Here is a 24,815-nt window from a genome sequence, read left to right as displayed (position 1 = left end):
ATGAAGTGTATACAGGACTCCGATAGGTCAATGCATAGGAGCTCTACAATGGAAGAGCTCCTTCATTTAAAAGCTCCTTCCTTTAAGTTATACATCCCAGTTTAAGAGACATGCCATGCAAACAAATTTCATTTAATAGGAAAAAACTAAAATATTAAAACAGGTGTTTTTACAGAAAGTGGGATTATAGCATATGTTTTTGATAATAATAAATATATGTCACGCCTTATTTTCATAGCACAGTGGAAAAGCGCCTATAGCGAGCTTGTGATTCACATAAAAATGTATTTTTTTTTTGTTGCGGTTTCTATTTTAGGAATAGGACCCTCAGGCATGGCCCCCCGATATGAGTTTTCAGGTTTGGAGCTATCCTTACCGCTTGCATCTCATTCAGCTCCTTCTGGTATTTGACAGCCATTTGGTTGAACTTCTCCTTCTCCTGGTTGAGGTCCAACTGCAACTTCCTGTTCTCCTTCTCCTTCTTCCGCAGGTCCGCTGTGCTGGCCTTCTTCCTGTCCAGTTTCATGTCCTTGCGGTTCAAGATCTCAGCCAGTTTGTTCACCGCCTACACAGCGCAAGGAGTTATTTATTCAAATGTTTGCTCACTGGGATAATAAAACCAATGTTATGCAGAAACACACCTGCACTCGTTCTCGACGCACATCTTTCAAACCATAAAAGCAGCATACAGATTTTTTTTTTTTTTTGTGCAGACACAGTTTTCCCATAGTGACTCATCCTCTTTCACTGTTTCTGGGTATAGCACATTGATCTTATCTTTTATACATTTACAACTATTCAAAGTTAGTTGTAAATGTGTGCCTTACCATTTAAGCACTGATATACATACGCCAGTGGTGATTTAGACTGGTATCGAAACTTAAACAATTAGATATTGTCATAAAGATGTGTATTGAACAAATATACAAGTGGCAGCATTATATTTGTAATCCACTACTACTTAATGAGGGAACTCTGGAAACCAAGCTGCACACGTCATTATTTTTTTGGGGATGCCCCTTACCGCCACCATACCTGTGTTTTGAGGGTACGCTCTGTGTTCAGGGTCTTCTCGTAATGGGATTTAATGGCATTTATTTCCTCTTCACTCCGGGATGTGAAACCTACAAAAAAAAAAAAAAAAAAAAAACAACCTATGAAAAATGTAATTGTTTCGTCATGATATAGAGGGCAATTCTACAGTCCAATGGTGTTTAGATCAACTACGATTGACATCAAATGAATAGACCAGAATATACGAGATGTGTTAAAACATCAACAACTTTTTTTAAAGCAATAAGGATTGCTTATTAGGATCCCATTGCTGATTAGCAGGGGGACCCAATTATTGTTCAGTATTGTTAACCAATTGTCACACACCTGTATATGGCTCTAAAAAAGGAATGATCTTCGCTTACCTTCCTGTTCCCTTAACCTCTCAACAAGCTCTGCTTTTTCCTTTGAAAGGTTCTCAACATCCTTGGTCAAAGTTTTATTTGACTCTTCAAGCTGATGGTAAACAAAATAACAAAAGGTCTGTGTACACTGACCTTAAGGGAAATAACTCATCTGCAAAAAATCTCTGTTGGAATAAATCACAGCTTAGACGCTTAGATAAAAGATTGTACTGCTACGCTGCTGACGGCACAGAAAACACTCCCAACACTTTTTCTAATTTTCTGGATTTCTAATATGGTTAATTGAATTAACGTAAAAATCTATTAATTAGTGTGCTTGTCTTTCCCTATTTTTTCTTCAGTGCAGCACAGCTAAGAAATATCAATGTTATATATTATTAATTACACTTGTATTATTCTTGTTTAAATGTACATTTTTATAATTGTATGTTTCAGTGATCACATTCTAATGACTTCATAAAACTGCAGTGAGCTCTCAGAATCACGTGGACGATGTCCATCAAAGCAACTATTAACCTGAAAAAATGACAATACATATATTCTATTCGAGTAAATCCACTAGGGACAGAGCATGCCAGATGGACTGGTTAATGGTTACACTCTGGTGTACCAGATGTACTTGGTAGTTTAGGCATGATTCAGAGAGCGCCACAGGGGTGCTTCCAACTTTTGAGTTTTAAAACATTACCAGGTTGGTGTGACAAACAGAAAATGATACAGTGGGTCTAAAAACACATCAAGTTAATCTTTAAGCCTTTTGTAAAATAGTGTGGCATATTCCAAACAGAGGTGGCAAGATAATGTCAATGTCAAGCTGAAAATAGTTCCTGAAAGAGCATCCACATCAAAAATGTTCTTTCTACAAATGAAAGAGATAGGTGCAGCATTTTCATAATCATAATTGTGGGTTTGCATATAAAAGCACTATCCTATGTCCCATATACCCTTCAAAGCTATCTAGATAATTCTCAACTTGGGGTAGGGCTGGCTTTGGGGTTTTAATCTCTCCTCAACCATTTGGAACTGCACTGTGCCATCCCAATGAAAAGTAGGTATTTATAGCTAAACTGACCAGGGCTATGGTATTGTCTTTCTCGCTGATCTCCTGCTTCTGCCGCGCCGCTGCCTTCTTGCTCTCCTGGCTGAGCTCGAAGTACTGCTCCTCCTGCAGCGCCCGGGCCAGCTGCTCTGACTCCGCTTTCGTAATGGTCAGATCCAGCTGCGCAGAGAGGGAGTCTCTGCAAAACAACACCGCCATCACAACAGAACAAAGCTGCTTAACACAGTATAACTGAGCCATTCCAGCTTTTCAGCTAATCCACATAGACCACAGGTCTCCTGAACAAGCCATTTTTAATTAAGGTTCACAGGAATACTGCTGTACAATGAGAATCTTAAATTACTCCTTGTCAAAGACATTCTGCGGGACCATTAATGATTTTGAAAAGCAATGGAACTGCCCGATTCCCATCGAGCTATACATTTAATATTCTGAGCTTACCTTTCACTATTTAGCTCGTTCACCTTCTTCTGGATCTCCTGGTTTTTCCTATTCTTCTCTTCAATTTCCTCCTTCAGCTCTTTGACTTGAGTCTTGTATAGTGTCTGCAAAAAAATCAAAGCAAATGAATCTCTGACTTGTTTATCAAGTTATGAAAATGTATACAACAAACCTCAACAATAAAAGTCAGTTAGTTTGAAGATTACAAATAAAGTACAAAATCAAAAGGTCAAACACAATGTAAGTCACACCCCATTTTCAAGCTTGCAATTTTATCTATCTATCTATCTATCTATCTATATATATATATATATATATATATATATATATATATATATATATATATATACATTAAATATAATTACATTAAAACAGTTAATTCAGGAATTACTTTACCTGGCAAATCTTTACTTTAATTGGTCAACAGACTATACTTCAACGCAGATTAATTTCAACCCTGTTTACGGCCTCATCTCAACAGTCTTTTTATACAAGGGCAATAATCCAGTTTAATTCAATAATCCAGTTTTAAAAGCATTATTTTACTGAAACTTTCTACCCTTTATAAATCTGCACTGTGGCCTGAAATACATACATTTTACTTAGAAAAGAAACACAACTACAAAAAGGTACCTGAATGACCTGCCTATATGTTCCTTAAAGAGTAAGTTGTGGGGTTCCAAAAAATACAGCGTTACACATCCCCACGTGTTGCTACAACTGTTTAAATAATGTGCCATCATTTTTTTACACATATAACATTCAGGTCTGTTTCAGAGATATTTTCAAAATGTCCGCTCTAGTGCACTGACAGTGTAAGGATTATTGACAACATCGTCAAACAGTAACACAGCAATAATAATTCATGATGTGTTACGGACCACAAATACCAGAGCACTTGTTAGTTTTTTTTTTTTCATACAGTTATTTAGAGGGCAGATATCAAACCCCAGTGCACTAGAGCAGACATTTTGAAAAAAAAAAACTTTGAAACAGACTTTAAAAGTTCTATGTGTAAAAAGTTGCCAGGATGTTAAAAGAAAAATTACAGGCACATTATTTAAACAGTTGTAGCAACACGTGAGGACGTATAACGCTCTATTATTTGGAACCCCGCTACTTAAGTTAACCTACATTACTTAACCTATATTATGTATATTAAGAAAATTAATTTGAAGTAACATTAAATCAAGCCAATTTCAAAACATGAAGTAATTAACCTGGTTATACATAATTAAAACAGTATTTATTTGTTATTGCAATGGAAGTGTTTACAAATAAATTATTAATACAAGGGGTTGCTGCACTTACTGAAAAATACTGTTCAGCTTCTAGCTGATCCTGTAGTTCACGCATCTGCCCCTCGTTTCCTCGATACTGCCTAAAAAAAAATAAAAAAAAACATAGTGTTATGTGACTTTGTTTAACATCATGCATGACAGACAAATCACCTCAGATCTCATGACTCGATGTTTAAGACAATTATAAAATCACTTGCCCTAGGATTAACTTCTAGTTATGGTGATGTTATTCATTAAAAAACAAAACGAGTTTCTAAACTAAATCAATGATGCGTTTTAAAGTTACTTTACAACCAAGTTTTATTACAAATTATTTAAGTAGGTTTCCATAACATGTCAATTCACAGATTGTATAACTCTATACCACACTCGTCATTCAAGCTTTTTGATGGATAGTGTTTCTAAAATTCAGACTTTTGAAAAACCTAGGGCCCTATTACCAGTGTTGGCAAACCCCCAAGGCAATCGCAAAACACTTTTACGAACAGTTCACGTACCAGAAACAGGGGCACGCGTGGGCAAGCAGATTTTGCCCATACATGTGATTTAGCAACAGTGTTTTAGTGCCCACCCGGCAAGTCAGCGTTAACGTTGGACATGGGCTGAACTTCAGGGGAGCATTTAAATACAAATGTTGCGATTTAGCAAACCATCCACAGTGTTAGAGTTTGCGTTTCAGCTGACATGTGAAAACCAGGTCTAAACTGAGAGCAAATGACATGGTCGAATATAAATACTGCTGAAACTACCAGGGAAGCAGGCAAAGAAAAGACAGAGATAAAAGAGAAATAAAAGAAATATGGATTGTGCACTGGATTAATGTGATACTTTGTATTGTGATTTTGTAACAATAAGTCGCCCTGGATAAGGGCATCTGCGAAGAAAAAAAATAAAATAAAAATAATAATAATAATAATAATAATAATAATATATAATAATAAATAATAATTTCTACGTGGCCAGACAAAGACAGGAGGAGACATCATCAAATATTTAAATGTCATCTGTCTTTTCTGAGCCTGTCTGACAGACAATGCATGCAGCAATTTCGCCTCAAAAAACAAACAATCACTGCTTCAGGCTGACCTGGAAGGAGACATGCAGAGAACACACCGTTTGCTTGTAGCACTAAGGTACGCACACCAACAAAGAATAGGCACCTCTACGTAAATTGTAAAAGGGACCTATTCTAACAACGTGCAAGTAGGGTGTGATCTGTGATGCCAACAACTACATCACAAATGTGTATGCAGCTATTGTTGCTCCGCTCATGACTTGTTTATCCTCGCTAATTTGCAGGGGCAGCTGCGTTTCAACGGGGTGACAGTGAGAGGCTGGTTGATAGGGGACAACGGGTATCTCCTGAACATTTACCCAGTGTAGTAGACATGTTGGGGAAGCACTGGAAAAAAAATTTGGCTCTCTTCATGTGCTACAAATTGAAAAAAATGACTATAGAATATAAACAAATGAAAAGTGTTCGTTGTTTTATGTATTTTTTCTGAATATCTCCCTCCAGTGTGGTACTGAGTAAGACTTTTATCAAATCTGAGGTTTTAGTCTTGATGCCGAGGGGGTTACCTTGAATTCAAGCCCTGAACCATGTCTGTGCTGTCTATGCTTTGAAAGATAATGTGATTTATTTAAGGCCACAGCCCTCCAGGTGGAAATTGCCTATGGGGGGCTGGGGGTTTAACAGGTTAAAGAAAACTACTGATTCAAATCTTTTTAATGTAACTTAATTTTGCTTATAGATCAATTTCTTATTCACACTCCCCCTGCAGGCTGCTAAAAAAAAATTGCCTAACTTCTTTTTTTGGTTTCAAAATACCATCCGTTCGTTATCGCAGATGCACAGGTGCTCTTAAAGGGAATGTTGAATCCTTTTTGGTTGTAACCTTACTCCCACCATTGTGCTTTGACTGGCTGGGCGTATGATTCATTATTTGATGTGCATTAGCCCACACGAGACCCGACTTCTAAGTTGTGTTTTTCATGCTCTAACGCAGTGGTGCACTAACGCCTTCATTTTTGCCCTAGCGATAGCGGCTGCACATCTATTTGCTAAATAGGGCTCTTACTGTCTTAGTTTTCAATTTCACTTCTTTACCCGAGTAGCATCAGAAAAACACATTTCATTACACATTTTAGTAGAACATACTTACTGCTCTGGGTGCATGAATCTGACTGTTTTACGTTATTCTATTTGTGTTGGCTATTATTTTGTTTGCTACTGGTTAAGTGTCAGCTAGAGTGCCTCTTCCACTCTGATTAGGTGTATGAGCTGATGTGACTGGTGCCTGCACAAACACACTTACTTGGTGAGCTGTGTCAATTGGAATTCTAATGATCTCTTGGCCTCCAGCAGCGTGTTGATCTCCTGTTTGAGCTGCTTCTCAGAACCCTTGACTTTGTCCACTTCCACCTCCCTTGACTTCAGCTCGCTCTGTGCCTGCACTCGCTTGTTCTTCTCGTGATCCAGCTGAACGTTCAGGTGCCGGATCTGTTATTCAATTCAACAAACCAGAGCCATCAATGCTGTCTTTATATATATTCTAATATTCCACTGTTACTGAGAATACTAAAGAAAACTGCAATGCTGGTGTAGGGTATGCTATATTTGCATATTCTGCTATTACTCAAAAAATAAACAGTAGATTCAGTGTATTTACTTATGATTTTAAAAAGCCTTTGTTTCTCATACTAAATCTATGCTCAGTTTTGCTCAGTTGTATTTAAATAAGCACAAAATGTTATTTTCTTTTTTAGAATATTCTCATTAGATATTTACTTGACATAAAAGTTATCAACCAATAAAAATACAAACAGAAGGACATGCCAATGGTCTCTACTAGATCTAGGACTACCTAAGCCTTCTTGAAGGACCAGTACAATCTGGGTTTGGAACTGAACATTTTACCTGACCTGCCAATCAAACGTTAACATATTAGATTAATTTCCTCCAAAAAAAAAAAAAAAAAAAAAAAGCCAAATGGTGTCACATTTTAGCAAATTAAAAAAAAAACCCACAAAAACAACCTTACCTCATCTTCCAGCCTTTCTTTCTGCTTCATGACCTGCTCTATTTTCTGCAATGACTCCTTCAAGTCAAACTCCAGCATAGAGCACTGCTTCTCCACCTCCACCACCCGATTCTGAGCTTTCAGCCGCGCAGAACTCTCCTCCGACACTTTCTGCTCCATCGCTGAGCGGCACACACAAAGAGGTTACTTAGCAACTAGTTGTGGTGCAATCGGCAACCTCATTTCTTAATCGATTAGCACATTTAGAAATCGACAATAAATCGATGCATCAACAACACTTTATTTCTCAAAATCAAGAACAAACATGCCTATTTTCATCAGAAGATCCAATTACTAAAAATGCTGCTGTGCATAATAGTTAAACAGCAATGCACAACTTAAATTCTAATGAGAACCCTTTTGAGTTACTTGAGTTCAGTTAACAATTGAAAAGATTATGCGTACATCCTCACCATATGTCCCTTTAAGACATTAATAATAACATATCAATACTGTTTTTTTGTTTTTTTTAACTGCAGTCTGAAATATGCTTGTTAATTAACATTACTGTTAATGTTTTAGGTCAAAAGCATTTACTATCTACACAAAATCCTATAAATTCCCAAACGATGCTTTTCCGCCCGCCCTTCCGTGTCAGATTCATCCATTTTATTTTTAAATAGATTGTTCAGCTTTCATTTATAAATCATGAAAATAAAATATTTTAACAGATGAGACTTGTCCAACATGACTCAAGAGGCTGAAAGTTTGTATTCTAGAAATGGGCCGACGCTCGCCACCTATTATACTAGCATGAATATAAGCACATAACTACCTTATCAATGTTTTAATGCAAATTGGCGATGGGAGACTTCAAACTGAGCTCTGATTTTAATGCATCGACTGTAATCCTATGTAATCCAAGCTTGTAAAATTTAATGACAGATGATCAATAAATCGATTAATTGTTGCATCTCTAGGTAAAAAAAAACCAAGGGCTTGGTAAACAAAAATCTAAAAATGATAGTCTGTGATTGAAATTGATACTAAAATGCTCACTGGGTATTGTGAGACGGTTATTTCCATTAATGGTTCTTGTAGGTCACCTATGGTTTTAGTCTTAGCAGGATATTTTAATTTGTGTATTAATCTGCATCGGTTAGGCTTTTTAACCCAAAACATGTGTTAGGCTTTTCAGGCTTTTAGTTATTAAGACGCAGCAGCTAAAGAAAAGCTCTTTTTGTGGACAGTCATTACGAAGTTGCCAATAGCAACCGCATTAGTCTTTTGACTTGGAATAATTATGTTGTGTCTTAGTGCTGCCTGTTATAAGGGCTTTGGTCTGATATATTTTAAAATGTACTGTCATAAGAGTGCTTATTCACAGATGTTTCATCTCAAGAGGTTAACCTGGCCAGGGTCCAAATTGATTCAATAAATCATGATGAATGTTGTTTTCAGCAAAGAGATATTCGCAGAGAACTATGGGCTTTTAAACAGACCTGATCTTAAAGACTACAGGGGCTGGAAAACTATTCGAGAAACTAAAACACCAAAAACAGAACTTAAATGGATGCTCAAAAAACACATTTAAAGTGAAACGAAATTGTTTCAATATATTTTGAACACTTCATAGGATTCTAGACAGAACCGTACTGTGAAGTTTTGTTGCTTGGATACTGTATTGTGTATATCTTAAACAAATCTGCACTTAGTCAGAATGCAAGAACTCCTCTTCACACTCCAAGGAAGTCTTGGACCACACAGGGACAAGAGTGAAGTGTAAACATATGCTAGCCTCTCCCTTGCGTTTTCTGTTTTTTGTATAAAGACATACCCTTTTAAAGAAAGGATAAAACCTTGCGCAGCTGCCTTTAAAACTACAAGAGACAATTATCAAGGCTCCCTGGGTCACACACTGCACAAAAACAAACACCTACCGTGCATTGCAACCGACTTTGCCTCTTCCATTGATTTGTCGGTCAGCTGTGCCTTGGTCAACCTGTGCTCCATCATCTCCTGTTCTAGCCGCTGCTGCAATGTTGTCAGTTTGTAGTTCAGGTCTATTTCAAGGTTGTTCTTTTCCTGTAATGGAACGCACAGATTGAATTCAACATTAAAAGCTACAAATGTGGAGTTTGAACTAGTTGGTGAATGGTAATTGGTCAGGCTTGTTGTGTAATTTTCAATATTTGGTCTTAAACAGTGCCGACATTTAATATTGAAAAGTAATATTATATAAACTTCACATGAGAAGTATATATCCATCTCCCTTACCTTTTCCAAATGATTGCTTCTCTCTTGTGTCTGTTTCTTCTCTGTTTCCACTTTTGAAAGGATGAGCTTTAAGTTCTTGATGTCTTCTTGTAAAACACTTATCCGTGCTGGAAATGAAGTAAAAGTAAACCACTTATTATTTTCAACTGTTGTCTACACCCTCTGGCATTTTTGCACCAACACGGAAGCCTGACATGACAATGGACAGGTTACTACTTCCGTCTTCCCTATAAAAAATGGATTTACATTATTGAGGCTACATTCAGTTATGTGCATGCATGGATTCCTGAATTATGAGCCTCATTATAATAAATCAATGATGGATCAAGCTAACCCTAAAGAGAATCTTGTAGTTTACTTGTCAATCTGAAAATGTGCATATTGATACTAATTTGTTTATGTGTGGTCCATTTTTCAACAATATATGCAGTTATGGCTATTAACTGTAAAATGGTGTATTGTATAGCTGCATGCACACAACAGAACTATGTTAATGTGTGGATTGTTAACAATGGGAGCTTAACTGAGATGTATAATACTTCCACTGCCATCTTGCTCACACAGCCATTGATAGAATCACTGGATGAGTGTGGAGTGAAATCCAGGATCTTAATTAGCTGTTTTAGAGGAATTTTGACAGCTAGTAAATGTGGCCTAATTTTACTAAGTATACAGTTTACTTCTATAAAATGGCAAAAGGCCAACTGATTATTTTGGAAACTACGGAGCAACTACAGGGTTGTTATACTAATTACCAAGTAATTATTTTCGCATTACATAGTAATTACTGTTGATCATATTTCATTATGTACAGCACCCACTTCTAATGAATTATTCCCTCAAAATGAACACTGCACCCTAAATGTGGTAATATTTACATCTACAAACTTATTAAACAGGTTTCCTGTAACATCCATTATATACATACAGCTCTGGAAAAAATTAAGAGACCACTGCAAAATTATCAGTTTCTCTGGTTTTTCTATTTATAGGTATGTGTTTGGGTAAAATGAACATTTTTGTTTTATTCTATAAACTACTGACAACATTTCTCCCAAATTCCAAATAAAAATATTGTCATTTAGAGCATTTATTTGCAGAAAATAACAACTGGTCAAAATAACAAAAAAGATGCAGTGTTGTCAGACCTTGAATAATGCAAATAAGTTCAGATTCATTTTTAAACAACACAATACTAATGTTATAACGTAGGAAGAGTTCAGAAATCAATATTTGGTGGAATAACCCTGATTTTCAAGCACAGCTTTCATGCGTCTTGGTATGCTTTCCACCAGTCTTTCACATTGATTTTGGGTGACTTTAAGCCACTCCTGGCGCAAAAATTCAAGCAGCTCGGCTTTGTTTGATGGCTAGTGACCATCCATCATCCTCTTGATCACATTTCAGAGGTTTTCAATGGGGTTCAGGTCTGGAGATTGGGCTGGCTATGACAGGGTTTTGATCTGGTGGTCCTCCATCCACACCTTGATTGACCTGGCTGTGTGGCATGGAGCATTGTCCTGTTGGAAAAACCAATCCTCAGAGTTGGGGAACATTGTCAGAGCAGACGGAAGCAAGTTTTCTTCCAGGACAACCTTGTACTTGGCTTGATTCATGCGCCCTTCACAAAGACAAATCTGCCCGATTCCAGCCTTGCTGAAACACCCCCAGATGAGTCAAATTTTCAGCTTTGCCCAACACCTGGTCGTCTAATGGTTAGACGGAGACCTGGAGAGGCCTACAAGCCACAGTGTCTCGCACCCACTGTAAAATGTGGTGGAGGATCGTTGATGACCTGGGGGTGCTTCAGCAAGGCTGGAATCGGGCAGCTTTGGCATGAATCAAACCAAGTACAAGGTTGTCCTGGAAGAAAACTTGCTTCCTTCTGCTCTGATAATGTTCCCCAACTCTGAGGATTGGTTTTTCCAACAGGACAATGCTCCATGCCACACAGCCAGGTCAATCAAGGTGTGGATGGAGGACCACCAGATCAAGACCCTGTCATGGCCAGCCCAATCTCCAGACCTGAACCTCATTGAAAACCTCTGGAATGTGATCAAGAGGAAGATGGATGGTCACAAGCCATCAAACAAAGCCAAGCTGCTTGAATTTTTGCACCAGGAGTGGCATAAAGTCACCCGACATCAATGTGAAAGACTGGTGGAGAGCATGCCAAGACGCATGAAAGCTGTAATTGAAGATCAGGGTTATTCCACCAAATATTGATTTCTGAACTCTTCCTAAGTTATAACATTAATATTGTGTTGTTTAAAAATGAATATTAACTTATTTTCTTTGCATTATTCAAGGTCTGACAACACTGCATCTTTTTTGTTATTTTGACCAGTTGTCATATATATATATATATATATATATATATATATATATATACATATATATACACACACACACACACACACACACACACATATAATTCTTTACTTTCACAGTAATACCAATAACTATTAATTTTGTGCCTTATAACGATTACCAAATAAACCTTCTTAACCCTGTATATATTATAAAACTAATGTAACAAAAACATGGCTCTAATAATCTCCTAGAAATAACGAATTAATCTTAAATCCAACCCTTCATGAAGGCACCTGCTGCATCACTGATCGATGGAATGAATTCACAATTACCCTGTTGTTCTCGGATCTCTTCGGACCCGTGGCTCCAATTTCTCTGCTCCGATTCCAGAGCTGCCTGTAACTGGAACAGTTCCTTCTCCAGCTGCAGTTTGGAGTTCTCCAGTGAGCGGCTCCTCTCCTGCAGGTCCCTGTTGACTGTCTCCAACTGGCTCATTGACTTTGACATCTCTGTCTGGCTCTTTCGGAGCCTCACAGCCGTGTCCGATTCGACCCTCAGCAAATCATTGGCTTCCTCCAACTGTTAGCAGACAAAAGCATTATTACTCTGCCTCAGTCAGCCCTGCAACCACATGGTTCAATCAGTAGTTCAAAGAGCTGGTTTGGTAATGCTGTGGCATCTAAACAACTGTACTACTCAGTGGTACTATAGCAAAACAGTACAGGCAGACTTAATTGATAATAAGCATTAGGTTCCACTACATCAGGGTCGTTTGCTAATTTAAAATTATTTCAAACTTAAACCGCTCTTATAGAATATAAATGTCGCTGTTGGGCCCTAACAAGCGGAATGCATGCATACCAAATATACAACAAAACAAAAGCATTCCCTATGTGTCTGACTCAAACTTGTCCTCTTTCTGGCCATCTGGTTTCCCAAAATGTAGACATTATATAGATTACCTAGGCACCATTTATGACACTTGTAACAGGCTTCTATTTACATTCCCTATCATGTTGTTTGAGTGAGCTTCTTGGTACCGAAGGCCTTCATTTGAACCTCTGGTTATCTGCTGTGCACAGTATCTGTGAATCTGTGATACTTTCTTTATATGATATATTATATCGTAATAGAGGCGTGTATTGTGATACAATACCAAAAACACAATATAGCAGTGCACTAAGTGGTTCCTGAATAAAGAAGTGTTTTATAGTTGGTATGAACACATACTCTCCGTCTCATTTAACTCGTGTCTTAACAAAATCACCCATCATTAAATGACCTTATGCAACTACACGTAGCCCATCAGGACCACCAAATGAACCGTGATACATAATGGATTGTGAGCTGCATAGCAATACGTATTGTATCATGACATTAGTGTATCATTATAACCCCAGTGCAAAGCAAATAAATAATCTAAATGTGTATCTACTATAAGCATCTGAAATGTCACAATAACTGACAAAAAGCAGTCTCCTTTACAAGAACTCTGCAGACAACTTACTTGCTTTTGTAGCTGTATTATCTTGTCGTTTGAAATCTGAGAGTTTTGGCTAATTTTCCTCATGTCTTCCAGCTGCTCTTTTAAAGTAGACACTGTAGACAAAACAGCATAATGTTTTGGGGTTTTTTTGTATGGATATTTTTTAAAGCAGTGACCTTCTGAGTAAGTAAAGTATCAAAGACAAATATTAAGACATCCATTCATTTTAAAACATTTATTCTGGTCAGGTAGTTAAGAACACAATTCTATAGCCAAGGAAAATGTCAGTGAAGTCATGGTTGTCTGTTTAATAATGAACCGTTAGTGCTCTGCTTTGTTAAATTGCATACATAGGCTATATATTAAACATTCTTAGGACAGGTACACAGAATGGTAATACACTACTGTCACGGTGCTCCTCCGAAAACATAAATGACCTTCTGGATACACTGAATGCTTTACAGTAAACAGCAAAGAAATAATTATTGATCTTAACAGTGGTAGATCTAAACCCTGTTGGTCTTTAACTGTAAAAAGCCAGTTGGGGTGATTTCTAATAACATTACTACATACAATAAAAATACAGTGAAATATGTTTTGAGAAAATCAGGTTTAGAAATGTTAGTATTGGTATTTAACAGGGGTGGCCAAACTTCCTGACCCTACGAGATGCATACCAACATTTCCATATGGTCAAGATCCGCAAGACACATACTGTAAAACATGAAATGTTAGCGAGCAAGGCATTTTAAACACTAGCATTGTTTTTTTTTTTTGTTTGTTTTTTTTTTTAATTCTCTCGAACATGTAACAGAATCTTGCACACTGTTGATGGCAGCAAAATATAAGAACAAGGAAGAACATTGCAGAACACTGTGTAATTTTTATTGTACTGTAAATTACACTTTAAATGTAACACTATGGTGCTTTTACATTATTCCTGTTTATACTGTATGTATTACACATATTAAATAAAATACATTCAGTTATTATGAAGGAAAATAGGATAACTGCCCTGATTTCAGCAAAAACACCACATAGAGCCACATTTTTGTATGAATCCTTTTTGACAAGCTCTTCCCTTGAAGATCTGAATGCTGGGTTTTAAAAAAAAAAAAAGACAAATGCACTGTATTTATTTTAAAAGGGATTACAGTACCTGCTCATGACAAGACCTAAGATATGTTAATATAACATTCATTTTAGACCTGCAATGTAATATTTAAACATGCATTCTTTAGTCTAGCGCCAACACTCCAATTTTCTAAAAAGATTAATTAATCTGAATAAGGGCGATTGGCATGAACCATATTCCATTCCGGACAAAACTTGCTTCGGTCGTGAAATCACAGCCTTTACTGAACGCAGAAAGGAGCATCTGTTGAGGTGTGCTTTTAAAAAGGCCAGCTTGTTTCCAGGATAAATGATAAAAATTTATTGTGATGTGTTTCATAATGACGTTTGAGGCTGCTCGCCTTGTACAGACCACAATACCTTCATTTATTACTTGTGGGCGGTTTGATCAATGCCATTGTCTGCACGAAACAAACAAGCACTTAGGAAATTTACTTTCAACTGGACGTCCGGCTTTCACTCGAGGGGATCGAAATACGCATGCGCCAGCGAGCGGTGTCGAAAGTGACAAAATGTCCTTGCAGTGCACATGCAGGCTCAAAGAAACAGAAGAGAGAAGGGGACAGAAGAAAGAATAATTAACACGAATGAATACAGAGAACAAAAATAATAAAAATTGTGTTCATTTTTACTTTCTCTCTGTTCGTTTTTGTTTATTATTCTTTCTCCAGTTCATTCGAGCCACAAAGTGTGCGTCAACCAGCATTTCACCGTGAGCTGCGGTTTGGCCACCTCTGGTATATAATGTGTACACTGTTAAAACAGAACCCAGTGACATTGTTACAAGAATATACTACATATATTATTAAAGCTAATCACACACAAATAACTAACTAAATAAAAGTAATAAACCTCACCCTCATTTTCTAGATTCCGCCTTTTTTCAGCTTCCTGGTCAGCCTTTCTTTGGTATTCATTGGCTCTGTGCTGTGCCAGAATTTTTTCCTTTTCAAGCTGTGATACAGTGGACTCCACAGCCTTTCTCTGGTTTGCCTTGTAAAGAGATTAGGGATACACTCGTGTCAATTTAAACCATCACTTATTCTTCATTTATTAAAAAAACAAAAAAACAAAACGCATCCTTAAGGAGTACGGTAAGCACATCAAACCTGACCTGTAGTGAAGTTTGATCTCTATTTTTTACAAAAACAGAATAAAAGAACTGAAATACATCTAATACTAAATAAGCATATGTATTATATGGTGAGTTCTGCACTTGTGGTTTAGGTGTCACCAGGAGCCTTTGATGCAATAATAACCTTTTAATTCCTGGAGCCCATCTATTCTATATTGTAGTCAGTAGCTATTTGTATTCCACCTTATTGCAAGTGCCAGCAGAATGTCATCAAATGAAGCAAATGAGCATACATACATTGTATTTATAAAGGGGATCCACAAGAGGTTTTAGCCTAGTTCTACATAGTTGTCTCTCCACTGCTGTCTGGATATTTTTCAGATTTCATACATAGCCCAGCTTCTACCTTTCAAGACTAAACTATTACAATGCATGCATTTGTGATGCCCTGGTCAAAAAAAGTGGGCTACTAATAATCACTAATCATGCATAATTAACCAATTAAACGATCCCAGCTCATACACATTTATGGTTATTGCCCAGGTACTGGGATGTTCAAAGCAGGCTGTATTTTCCTGCTTGACTGAGCAAAAAAAAGGACATGGCAAACTAGGCATTTCCAGTTTCTCTTTATCCTCTTCCTTACCTCATCATCCAGCTCCTTCATAATCTTGTCCAGTTTTGTGTTGGAAGCCCTGGAGGTCAAAATGGACAGCATTAAAACATTCATACATGACAATGTATGTATGTCTGGAGATCAAACCCATCGACTGATTGTGTTTTCTATAATATGTCATTTATATCTCTTTCCATAGAAACATTGCTTATTTTTACTTTTAAATAATACATTAACGGTAGACCACTGTAAACTAAAGTAAGACAAGGCAACCAACAACAACACCACCACCAATCATCAGGCTTTACTACACATCCACTGTTTCCATTTGCCATACTGACCTACTTAAGGAAACCAAGCAGACAGCAGTTTAGGGACATTTTGAAATGTATCCCAGAAAATAATTTTTAAGTTCTTGTTTCCTTACCTGCACTTCTGCTCCATTTCGTCCTTCTGCTGCATTTCATTATTGAGCTGCTCTTCCAGTTGATACACTCTTTTTTGCAATGTTTCAAGCTTTTAAAGAGAATGAGAACAGAAACAAGAGTAAATTCACCCTTCTGAAGTTTCAAATTGGTAGCTAGGCTCTAAACTCAGCTATGCTTTTATTTCTTTAATTTTTTTTATTAAGTGTTTTTCCTCTAATGATAACTTGGGGAAGACAAAAAAAATGCATGGAAATGTCTAACAAGCTCCAACACTTGCACAATGCAAGTTGTAGCAATCTACAAAATTCCCAATAGGCCTCAGCTTCTAATTCCCTTACTTGCAGACAGCAGAACTGTCATATGTGTGGCAAACTCAACTCTGCACGAGTACAGGTTTGTCATCAACTCAGATGAGTTCTAGATTCTAGGTTATTGCTGTGTTGCTGTCACCTTCAAGTCAAGGATTAATCCTTAGGTAAAAATAAATTAAAAAAACACATTAGGCAGCACTTACATGGCTTTTATCTATGGTGTCAGAACTGCTTCTTTTGTCACTTGTCCTCGTACCTGAGCCAGGTCCAAACCTAAAACAGGAAACTGATTATACAATGCCAACAAGAGTCCTAAAGATTCATCTTTCTTTTTAATGGTGGGGTTCTTCATGCATTTTAAATTAAAATACTACTTCAGTGGAGGATGACATTTTAACCTAAAAATGAATTTAGGCACACACACAAGAATTTTAATTAATTTTCTAACCCATTAAAAAGATACATCACTTTAAGCAATGTTTCCCATGTTAATACATGTGCTACATATATTGAAGCAATTTCACAGTCACTGTTGTGCACATGCTAGTGAAAATAAACACTGCTAGTTATAAAAAGTGACAGTCTCTCTGATGTTAACTAGTGCTCTTCCACACCCACTCAACTTTTTCCCAACCTCATTGTGAAAGGGATTGCACAAATGATCTGGAACATTTCAAGGGTCACCATTTCAGCATCACAATAGACAAACCCTTTTTTTCCCCAAAACCATTTTATATTTTCATTTACTAAATACTCACTGATGACTGCTGTAGTACGTAAACCCCACGAAAGGTAGCTGGTTGCCGACGAAAGCTTTCGGTATAGGAAAGGTTTCCTCGTCGCCCTTATCCTCCTCAATATCATCAAAGTTGCTAGTGTCAATGTCACTGCTCAGCTCAGGCACAACAGGGGCTGCAGCTGCAATAACAGAATACAGAATTAGTTCTGCTAGGGATGGGATACAAGTGGAGCAAGACAACACAAATGCATGGAATAATTGCGTCTTGTGTCTTCATTCAATGTGCTTTAAGTCAAATAGACTGTGCAAAGAACTCCCTGAATACCCAATTTTAAAAATACTCAATAATGCTGTGTAGGTTTTTCTTTCCCTGCCAGTGTCTGATCATCTGGACAGTGGACAGTAGACAGTACACAAGCATAGCCACAGATTGCTGTACTTGCACCATTTCCTTAGCAATGTTTTATTCCTTTTGTCTCTACTTTTCGGTTTTCATTTGAAGCTGGAGTTTTGAAGACCTCTATTTATCCACAAGCAGTGGCACTGTGAGCTTCTCTGCATTGCTCCAAGAGCTTGTCCTAAGTCTCTTAGTAGGGATCACCCTTTAGGTGCCATTGTCTTTGATACTGCCTCTGCCAAATAGATGTAACAGCTGGTCATGACAATACACATTACCTACAAAACTACTGACTATAGCAGTGCTTAGTATTTCATGTAAACCCTGCAAAAGATTTGTATCCTGAGGATTTAGCACCATCACAACAAATTGTACTGCATCAGTTAATGTGCTTTATTAGTTGTTTATTATTATTGTTTTATTTACTTTATTGCCAATATCAGGGGACCACGCGATAAACAAATGTAAAGAAAATCTTTTAAGGTCATAAAAACTAAACATTCTTCTGCACTGGTTTCTCATTTTCTAGTTCATCCAATAAACCTTTTTTTAGAATTGTTTTTTCAATGTAACTGATTCTGGAAAAAAAGAAGCAGTTTACAATCTAGGTACATCTACAGCAGTGGTTCCCAACCTGTGGTCCGTGAGTAGACTCCAGGTGGTCCACAAACAACTCCCAAAATTCCATTACACAATTCTTCCAAAAAACAATTTCTACACAATCACTATGCTGTGCTACTACATTGCTAAGCAACACAAACAGATTTAACCGCATGATATATAATTATAAGATATGTATGTAGTCTGCATTTTTCCTTTTATCTTTTTTTTTTTAAATAAATTAGGGGTGTGTTTATAAATTAATACTGTATATTACAGCTCCCTTTGATGCAATACCAAAACATGAAAACCACAGTTTTAGCATTTTTCATTTTCAACAATATATGTGCTACAGTGTTGCCAGGGGTATAGGAATACAGTGGCTCTCAAAAGTATTCACCCCCCCTTGGACTTTTGCACATTTTATTGTGTTACAACATGGAATCAAAATTGATTTTATTAGGAGTTTTTGCCACTGATCAACGCAAAAAAAGTCCATAATGTCAAAGTGAAAAATAAAATATACAAATTGTTCTAAATTAATTACTAATAATTGATTGCATAAGTATTCACCCCCTTGAGTCAATATTTGGTAGAGGCACCTTTGGCAGCAATTACAGGCATGAGTCTCTTTGGATACGTCTCTTTGCACATCTGGACACTGCAATTTTTGCCCACTTCTATGTAAAATTGCTCAAACTCCGTCAAGTTGGATGGGGACCTTTGGTGAACAGCAATTTTAAACTCTTTCACATATTCTCAATTGGATTGAGGTCCGGGCTTTGACTGGGCCTCTCCAGGACATTCACCTTTTTGTTTTAAGCCACTCAAGTGTGGCTTTGGCTGTATGTTTGGGGTCATTGTCCTGCTGGAAGATGAATCTTCTCCTAAGTCCCAGGTCTCTTGCAGACTTCAGCAGGTTTTCCTCCAGGATATCTCTGTACTTTGCTGCATCCATTTTGTCCTCCATCTTCTCTCTATTTTGGTCTCTTCAGACCACAGAATCTTCTTCCGCTTGGTCTCCCATACGCCTTCTGGCAAACTCTAACCGAGATTTGATGTGAGTTTTTTTTAACAATGGCTTTCTTTTTGCCACTCTCCCATAAAGGCCAGTTTTGTGAAGCACCCAGGATATTGTTGCCATATGCAATGCGTCTCCCAACTCAACCGTGGAAGACTGTATCTCCTTTAGAGTTGCCATAGGCCTCTTGGTGGCTTTCCTGACTAGTTCCCTTCTGGCCCGCATACTCAGTTTTTGAGGACGGCCTGTTCTAGACAGATTCACAGTTGTGTCATATTCTCTCCATTTCTTAATAATGGACTTTACTGTGTTCCGGGGGATATTTAATGCCTTGGAAATGTTCTTATATCCTACCAACATTTGGTGCTTTTGAAGAACTCCAGATTTGCTTTGAATGTTCCTTCGTCTTCATGATGTAGTTTTCATTAGGAAATGTACTAACCAACTGTGGGACCTCCCAGAGTCAGGTGTATTTAACCTGAAATCATGTGAAATTGCACAGAGGTTGACTCCATTCAACTAATTATGTGACTTCTAAAGACAATTGGTTGCACCAGAGCTTACTTAGGTGTGTCATAGCAAAGGGGCTGAATACTTATGCAATCAATTATTTTCTGTTTTATATTTGCAATTAATTTAGAACAATTTGTAGATTTTATTTTTCACTTTGACATTATGGACTTTTTTTGTGTTGATCAGTGGCAAAAACTCCTAATAAAATCAATTTTTATTCCATGTTGTAACACAATAAAATGTGGAAAAGTCCAAGGGGGGTGACTACTTTTGAGAGCCACTGTATATCATTATTTCAATATGTTTTTGGAGGGGTTAGCTGCATATAGGAGCAGAAGTTAATATGAAACAAAAAAGGCTATATTTGCAGCTTGACCTGTGAACTGTACTGTAGTGTAAATGATTGATTTCAGCTCTGTTATTATATGGGTTTATTCAGACAGGTTTAATATCTCACAAGACTACATGCCAAAAGGTTATTCTATGAACACTACTTCTGGAAATAATGTGTAGTCTATTCTTGATGCGGTCATATTTAACCAAAATGCTACAAATCCTATCGACTGTGTCACAAATCCTGTTTAATGTACACATCACAGCACACCAGAAGTGGCAAGTAACATATTGTACACTCACCAATCATTTTTAAATTTCTCAAATTGCTTCTCATCCACCTAGTCTTCCAGTGTTTTATATATGTACGTCAAGCGAAGTTGGAGACTCAGTGAATGCAGTAAGTTGCATCAGAAGTTGATATATATTACACAAGGTAACGGTTGCAGGGACCAGCACATATTTATATATACTAGATCCGAACTGATGCAAAAGTGAGACACCATTTATTTATAACGCATTCAGAATGTGAAAAAAGGAAACAATTTTAAACAAAAGAAACGGGGACTTTGCCATCAGCAACTTTCAATGCGCAAAATGACAACATTCCTTGCCGACCTGGTACTAAGACTCAAGCCCATGAATCTCATTAAGTTAGGTACGTTATATAAATACTTTAATTTCTACATGTACTTATACACATAGAAATTAGCTTCAAAATGCTGATGTGAAAAAATGCACAGCAGGTGGGCCATTGGAAAAATCCAAACACCAAGGTGGTCCCTACATTGAAAAAGGTTGGGAACCACTGATCTACAGTATGCCCAACAGAAACTGAGCTTAACATTGTGTTCTAACAACATCACCCAGATTATAGAATCTACCTGGACTTATATGCTTTGTAATGCTTTAAAAACACAACACATTCCAGACACATTCAGGGCACTTACACTATACAGGAGCTTGAAAAGATTTAATTTATATTATCCCAAAATGCAGACCACCTTACATGAAACTCAAACTAGTGAAATGTTACTTACTTTCTCTAATATTCTCCCATGTCCACTGATCATTCTTAAAGAACGGGTGCTGCTTGATTTCTTCCACTCCATTGCGGCCTAACCGCACCTCCCTGCAGAATGGCAGCAGCAGGAATCAAAACACAGGTCTGTACTGTAAACTCAAACACAGGCCACCATGGCCGATACTGACACAGTCAATAAAAAGTCTGAAGTCGAGGTTTTAAGGACCCCTAATTTCATCATTACTTTTGCATGGCTTAAAGTTATTCTAGCTAAGACGTTCCATACATTGTCTTTGCCATTCTTGTTTATTTTTATGTTGAGACCATGAGACTTGCCCATAAAAAAAAACCTAAAACCTTGCACAGTTTTAACAAGAACAAAGTAGTATGAACACATTACCCCTGTGTCAACAAAGTTACATTGGCTTCCTTTATAGTTTAGGGATGATATAAAATCCTGCTTTTAACTTCTAAATCTTTAAATGGCCTTATTTAAATAATATTTTAACCCCATATGTTCTGTAAGGCAAGTACCAACTGTTGCTGCATTTAAAATCAAACTAAAAACTTTTTTTTTTTTTTTTTTTTTTGACAATCTAGCTTATACATTTATATATACACACACACACACACACACACACACACACACATACAGTACTGTGCAAAAGTTTTAGGCAGGTGTGAATGCTGTAAAGTAAGAGTGCTTTCAAAAATAGACATGTTAGTAGTTTATATTTATCAATTAACAAAATGCAAAGTGAGTGAACAGAAGAAAAATCACATCAAATCAATATTTGGTGTGACCACCCTTTGCCTTCAAAACAGCATCAATTCTTTTAGGTACACTTGCACATAGTTTTTGAAGGAACTCGGAAGGTAGGTTGGCCCAAACATTTTGGAGAACTAACCACAGTTCTTCTGTGGATATAGGCAGCCTCAGTTGCTTCTCTCTCTTCATGTAATCCCAGACAGACTCGATGATGTTGAGATCAGGGCTCTGTGGGGGCCATACCATCACTTCCAGGACTCCTTGTTCTTCTTTACACTGAAGATAGTTCTTAATGACTTTCGCTGTATGTTTGGGGTCGTTGTCATGCTCCAGAATGGTGAATTTGAATGGTGACAGAAATTTGGGGCCAATCAGATGCCTCCCTGATGGTATTGCATGATGGATAAGTATCTGCCTGTACTTCTCAGCATTGAGGAGGCCATTAATTCTGACCAAATCCCCAACTCCATTTGCATAAATGCAGCCCCAAACTTGCAAGTAATCTCCACCATGCTTCACTGTTCACAAATTTTGACTCATCAGTCCAGAGCACCTGCTGCTATTTTTACGCACCCCAGTTCCTGTGTTTTCGTGCATAGTTGAGTCGTTTGGCCTTGTTTCCACGTTGGAGGTATGGCTTTTTGGCCGCAAGTCTTCCATGAAGGCCACTTCTGACGAGACTTCTCCGGACAGTAGATGGGTGTACCAGGGTCCCACTGTTTTCTGCCAATTCTGAGCTGATGGCACTGCTGGACATCTTCCGATTGCGAAGGGAAGTAAGCATGATGCGTCTTTCATCTGCTGCAGTAAGTTTCCTTGGCCGACCACTGCGTCTACGGTCCTCAACATTGCCTGTTTCTTTGTGCTTCTTCAAAAGAGCTTGGACAGCACATCTGGAAACCCCTGTCTGCCTTGAAATTTCTGCCTGGGAGAGACCTTGCTGATGTAGTTTAACTACCTTGTGTCTTGTTGCTGTGCTCAGTCTTACCATGGTGTATGACTTTTGACAGTAAACTGTCTTCAGCAACTTCTTGTTAGCTGGGTTTGGCTGTTCCTCACCAAGTTTTATTCCTCCTACACAGCTGTTTCTGTTTCAGTTAATGATTGTGTTTCAACCCACATATTGAATTGATGATCATTAGCACCTGTTTGGTATAATTGTTTAATCATACACCTGACTATATGCCTACAAAATCCCTGACTTTGTGCAAGTGTACCTAGAAGAATTGATGCCGTTTTGAAGGCAAAGGGTGGTCACACCAAATATGGATTTGATTTAGATTTTTCTTCTGTTCATTCACTTTGCATTTAGTTAATTGATAAATATAATCTATTAACATGTCTATTTTTGAAAGCATTCTTACTTTACAGCATTTTTTCACACCTGCCTAAAACTTTTGCACAGTACTGTATGTATATATGTGTGTGTGTGTGTATATATATATATATATATATATATATATATATATATATATATATATATACACATACATACACACACACATATATATATATATATATATATATATATACACACACACACACACTGCTGTGCAAAAGTGTTGCACTTTTCTACTATGATGCATTATTAGCATCAACTACTTACTATATATATATATATATATATATATATATATATATATATTACTATATATATAAAATCAGGGGTCCATAAGGAGGCAGTGTTATTTGTGTTTCACCTTACAATGAATATTGGCATTTTTATTCCCGAAACGACTTACAATGCCCACAAGCCAAATTACTATTGTAGTGTACAGTGGAAAATGAGACACATGCAATTTGCAGATACTTGAATTCATGATTTATTGAGATGATTATTCCCCCAGACCACACCAAAAACAACAAACTGCCTTGCACTCTCACAGCAGCACATTCACACAGCAGCTTATGTTTTCATGTCTCCACCTCCCCAGACATCACCCACCAACCTCGGCTGAGGCAAGCTTACCGTTTCCCTGCTAACACAAACAAACAAACTAACAACACGGTCCATAGTCCAGTGCTGCAACTGTATAAATCATGGGTCGTTACAATATATACAGTAGAATAGAAACAGCTATTCTGCCAGTTTAAGGTTTACACCACTCTTATTTAAATTGTATATTTTGTGTAATAAATGTTGTAAACTGTAAACAAATAACACAGAACCCAAGGACGTTTATACACACTTGTACTGTTTCATACTTGTTTTGTATCATTAATTGACCATTTTTTTTCTTTTAGAAAAGAAAAAAAAATACAGTATGCATATTATATATCAATCATATATATACATATATATATAAAGATTGATTGATTGATTGTTTGACTGACTGACTGACTGACTTCCTGGGTCATTTCACCTGGAGAGTGCAGAGACCTTCCCTGTCAATAAGCAGCTGCTTCCCCAACTGAGTAACATGCTTTAACCCAGAAGACACTGCTGGGGTGAAACGACCAAGGAACTAACACAGGAACAGACTTCCTGGATGCTAAGGCAAGCAAACTGAGAACCTATTGTAGAACGTCTGTTTTA

At 37.3% G+C, this 24,815-nt stretch overlaps 1 protein-coding gene across 1 annotated transcript in view; it reads right to left on the bottom strand.

Annotated features, from left to right (window-relative positions):
* rock1 (Rho-associated, coiled-coil containing protein kinase 1) overlaps nucleotides 1-24,815 on the bottom strand; it is a 69,704-nt gene that overhangs the window by 8,933 nt on the left and 35,956 nt on the right. Inside the window, exons 9-26 of the mRNA XM_041247746.1 lie at nucleotides 21,527-21,618; nucleotides 17,642-17,801; nucleotides 17,087-17,156; nucleotides 16,572-16,660; nucleotides 16,175-16,223; nucleotides 15,311-15,446; nucleotides 13,341-13,432; nucleotides 12,166-12,412; nucleotides 9,521-9,627; nucleotides 9,184-9,328; nucleotides 7,265-7,425; nucleotides 6,539-6,723; nucleotides 4,231-4,300; nucleotides 2,920-3,023; nucleotides 2,491-2,656; nucleotides 1,419-1,509; nucleotides 1,036-1,124; nucleotides 377-565 (exon numbers count right to left, since the gene is read on the bottom strand). Of these exons, the coding sequence (XP_041103680.1) occupies nucleotides 377-565; nucleotides 1,036-1,124; nucleotides 1,419-1,509; nucleotides 2,491-2,656; nucleotides 2,920-3,023; nucleotides 4,231-4,300; nucleotides 6,539-6,723; nucleotides 7,265-7,425; nucleotides 9,184-9,328; nucleotides 9,521-9,627; nucleotides 12,166-12,412; nucleotides 13,341-13,432; nucleotides 15,311-15,446; nucleotides 16,175-16,223; nucleotides 16,572-16,660; nucleotides 17,087-17,156; nucleotides 17,642-17,801; nucleotides 21,527-21,618 (2,242 nt within the window). The remainder of the gene's footprint in view (nucleotides 1-376; nucleotides 566-1,035; nucleotides 1,125-1,418; nucleotides 1,510-2,490; nucleotides 2,657-2,919; nucleotides 3,024-4,230; nucleotides 4,301-6,538; nucleotides 6,724-7,264; nucleotides 7,426-9,183; nucleotides 9,329-9,520; nucleotides 9,628-12,165; nucleotides 12,413-13,340; nucleotides 13,433-15,310; nucleotides 15,447-16,174; nucleotides 16,224-16,571; nucleotides 16,661-17,086; nucleotides 17,157-17,641; nucleotides 17,802-21,526; nucleotides 21,619-24,815) is intronic.

This window comes from Polyodon spathula, chromosome 4 (genome assembly GCF_017654505.1).
Source record: "Polyodon spathula isolate WHYD16114869_AA chromosome 4, ASM1765450v1, whole genome shotgun sequence".
NCBI classification, from domain to species: domain Eukaryota; kingdom Metazoa; phylum Chordata; class Actinopteri; order Acipenseriformes; family Polyodontidae; genus Polyodon; species Polyodon spathula.
Note: the sequence above shows the minus strand (reverse complement) of the source record. Positions and strands in the feature narration are given on the sequence as shown.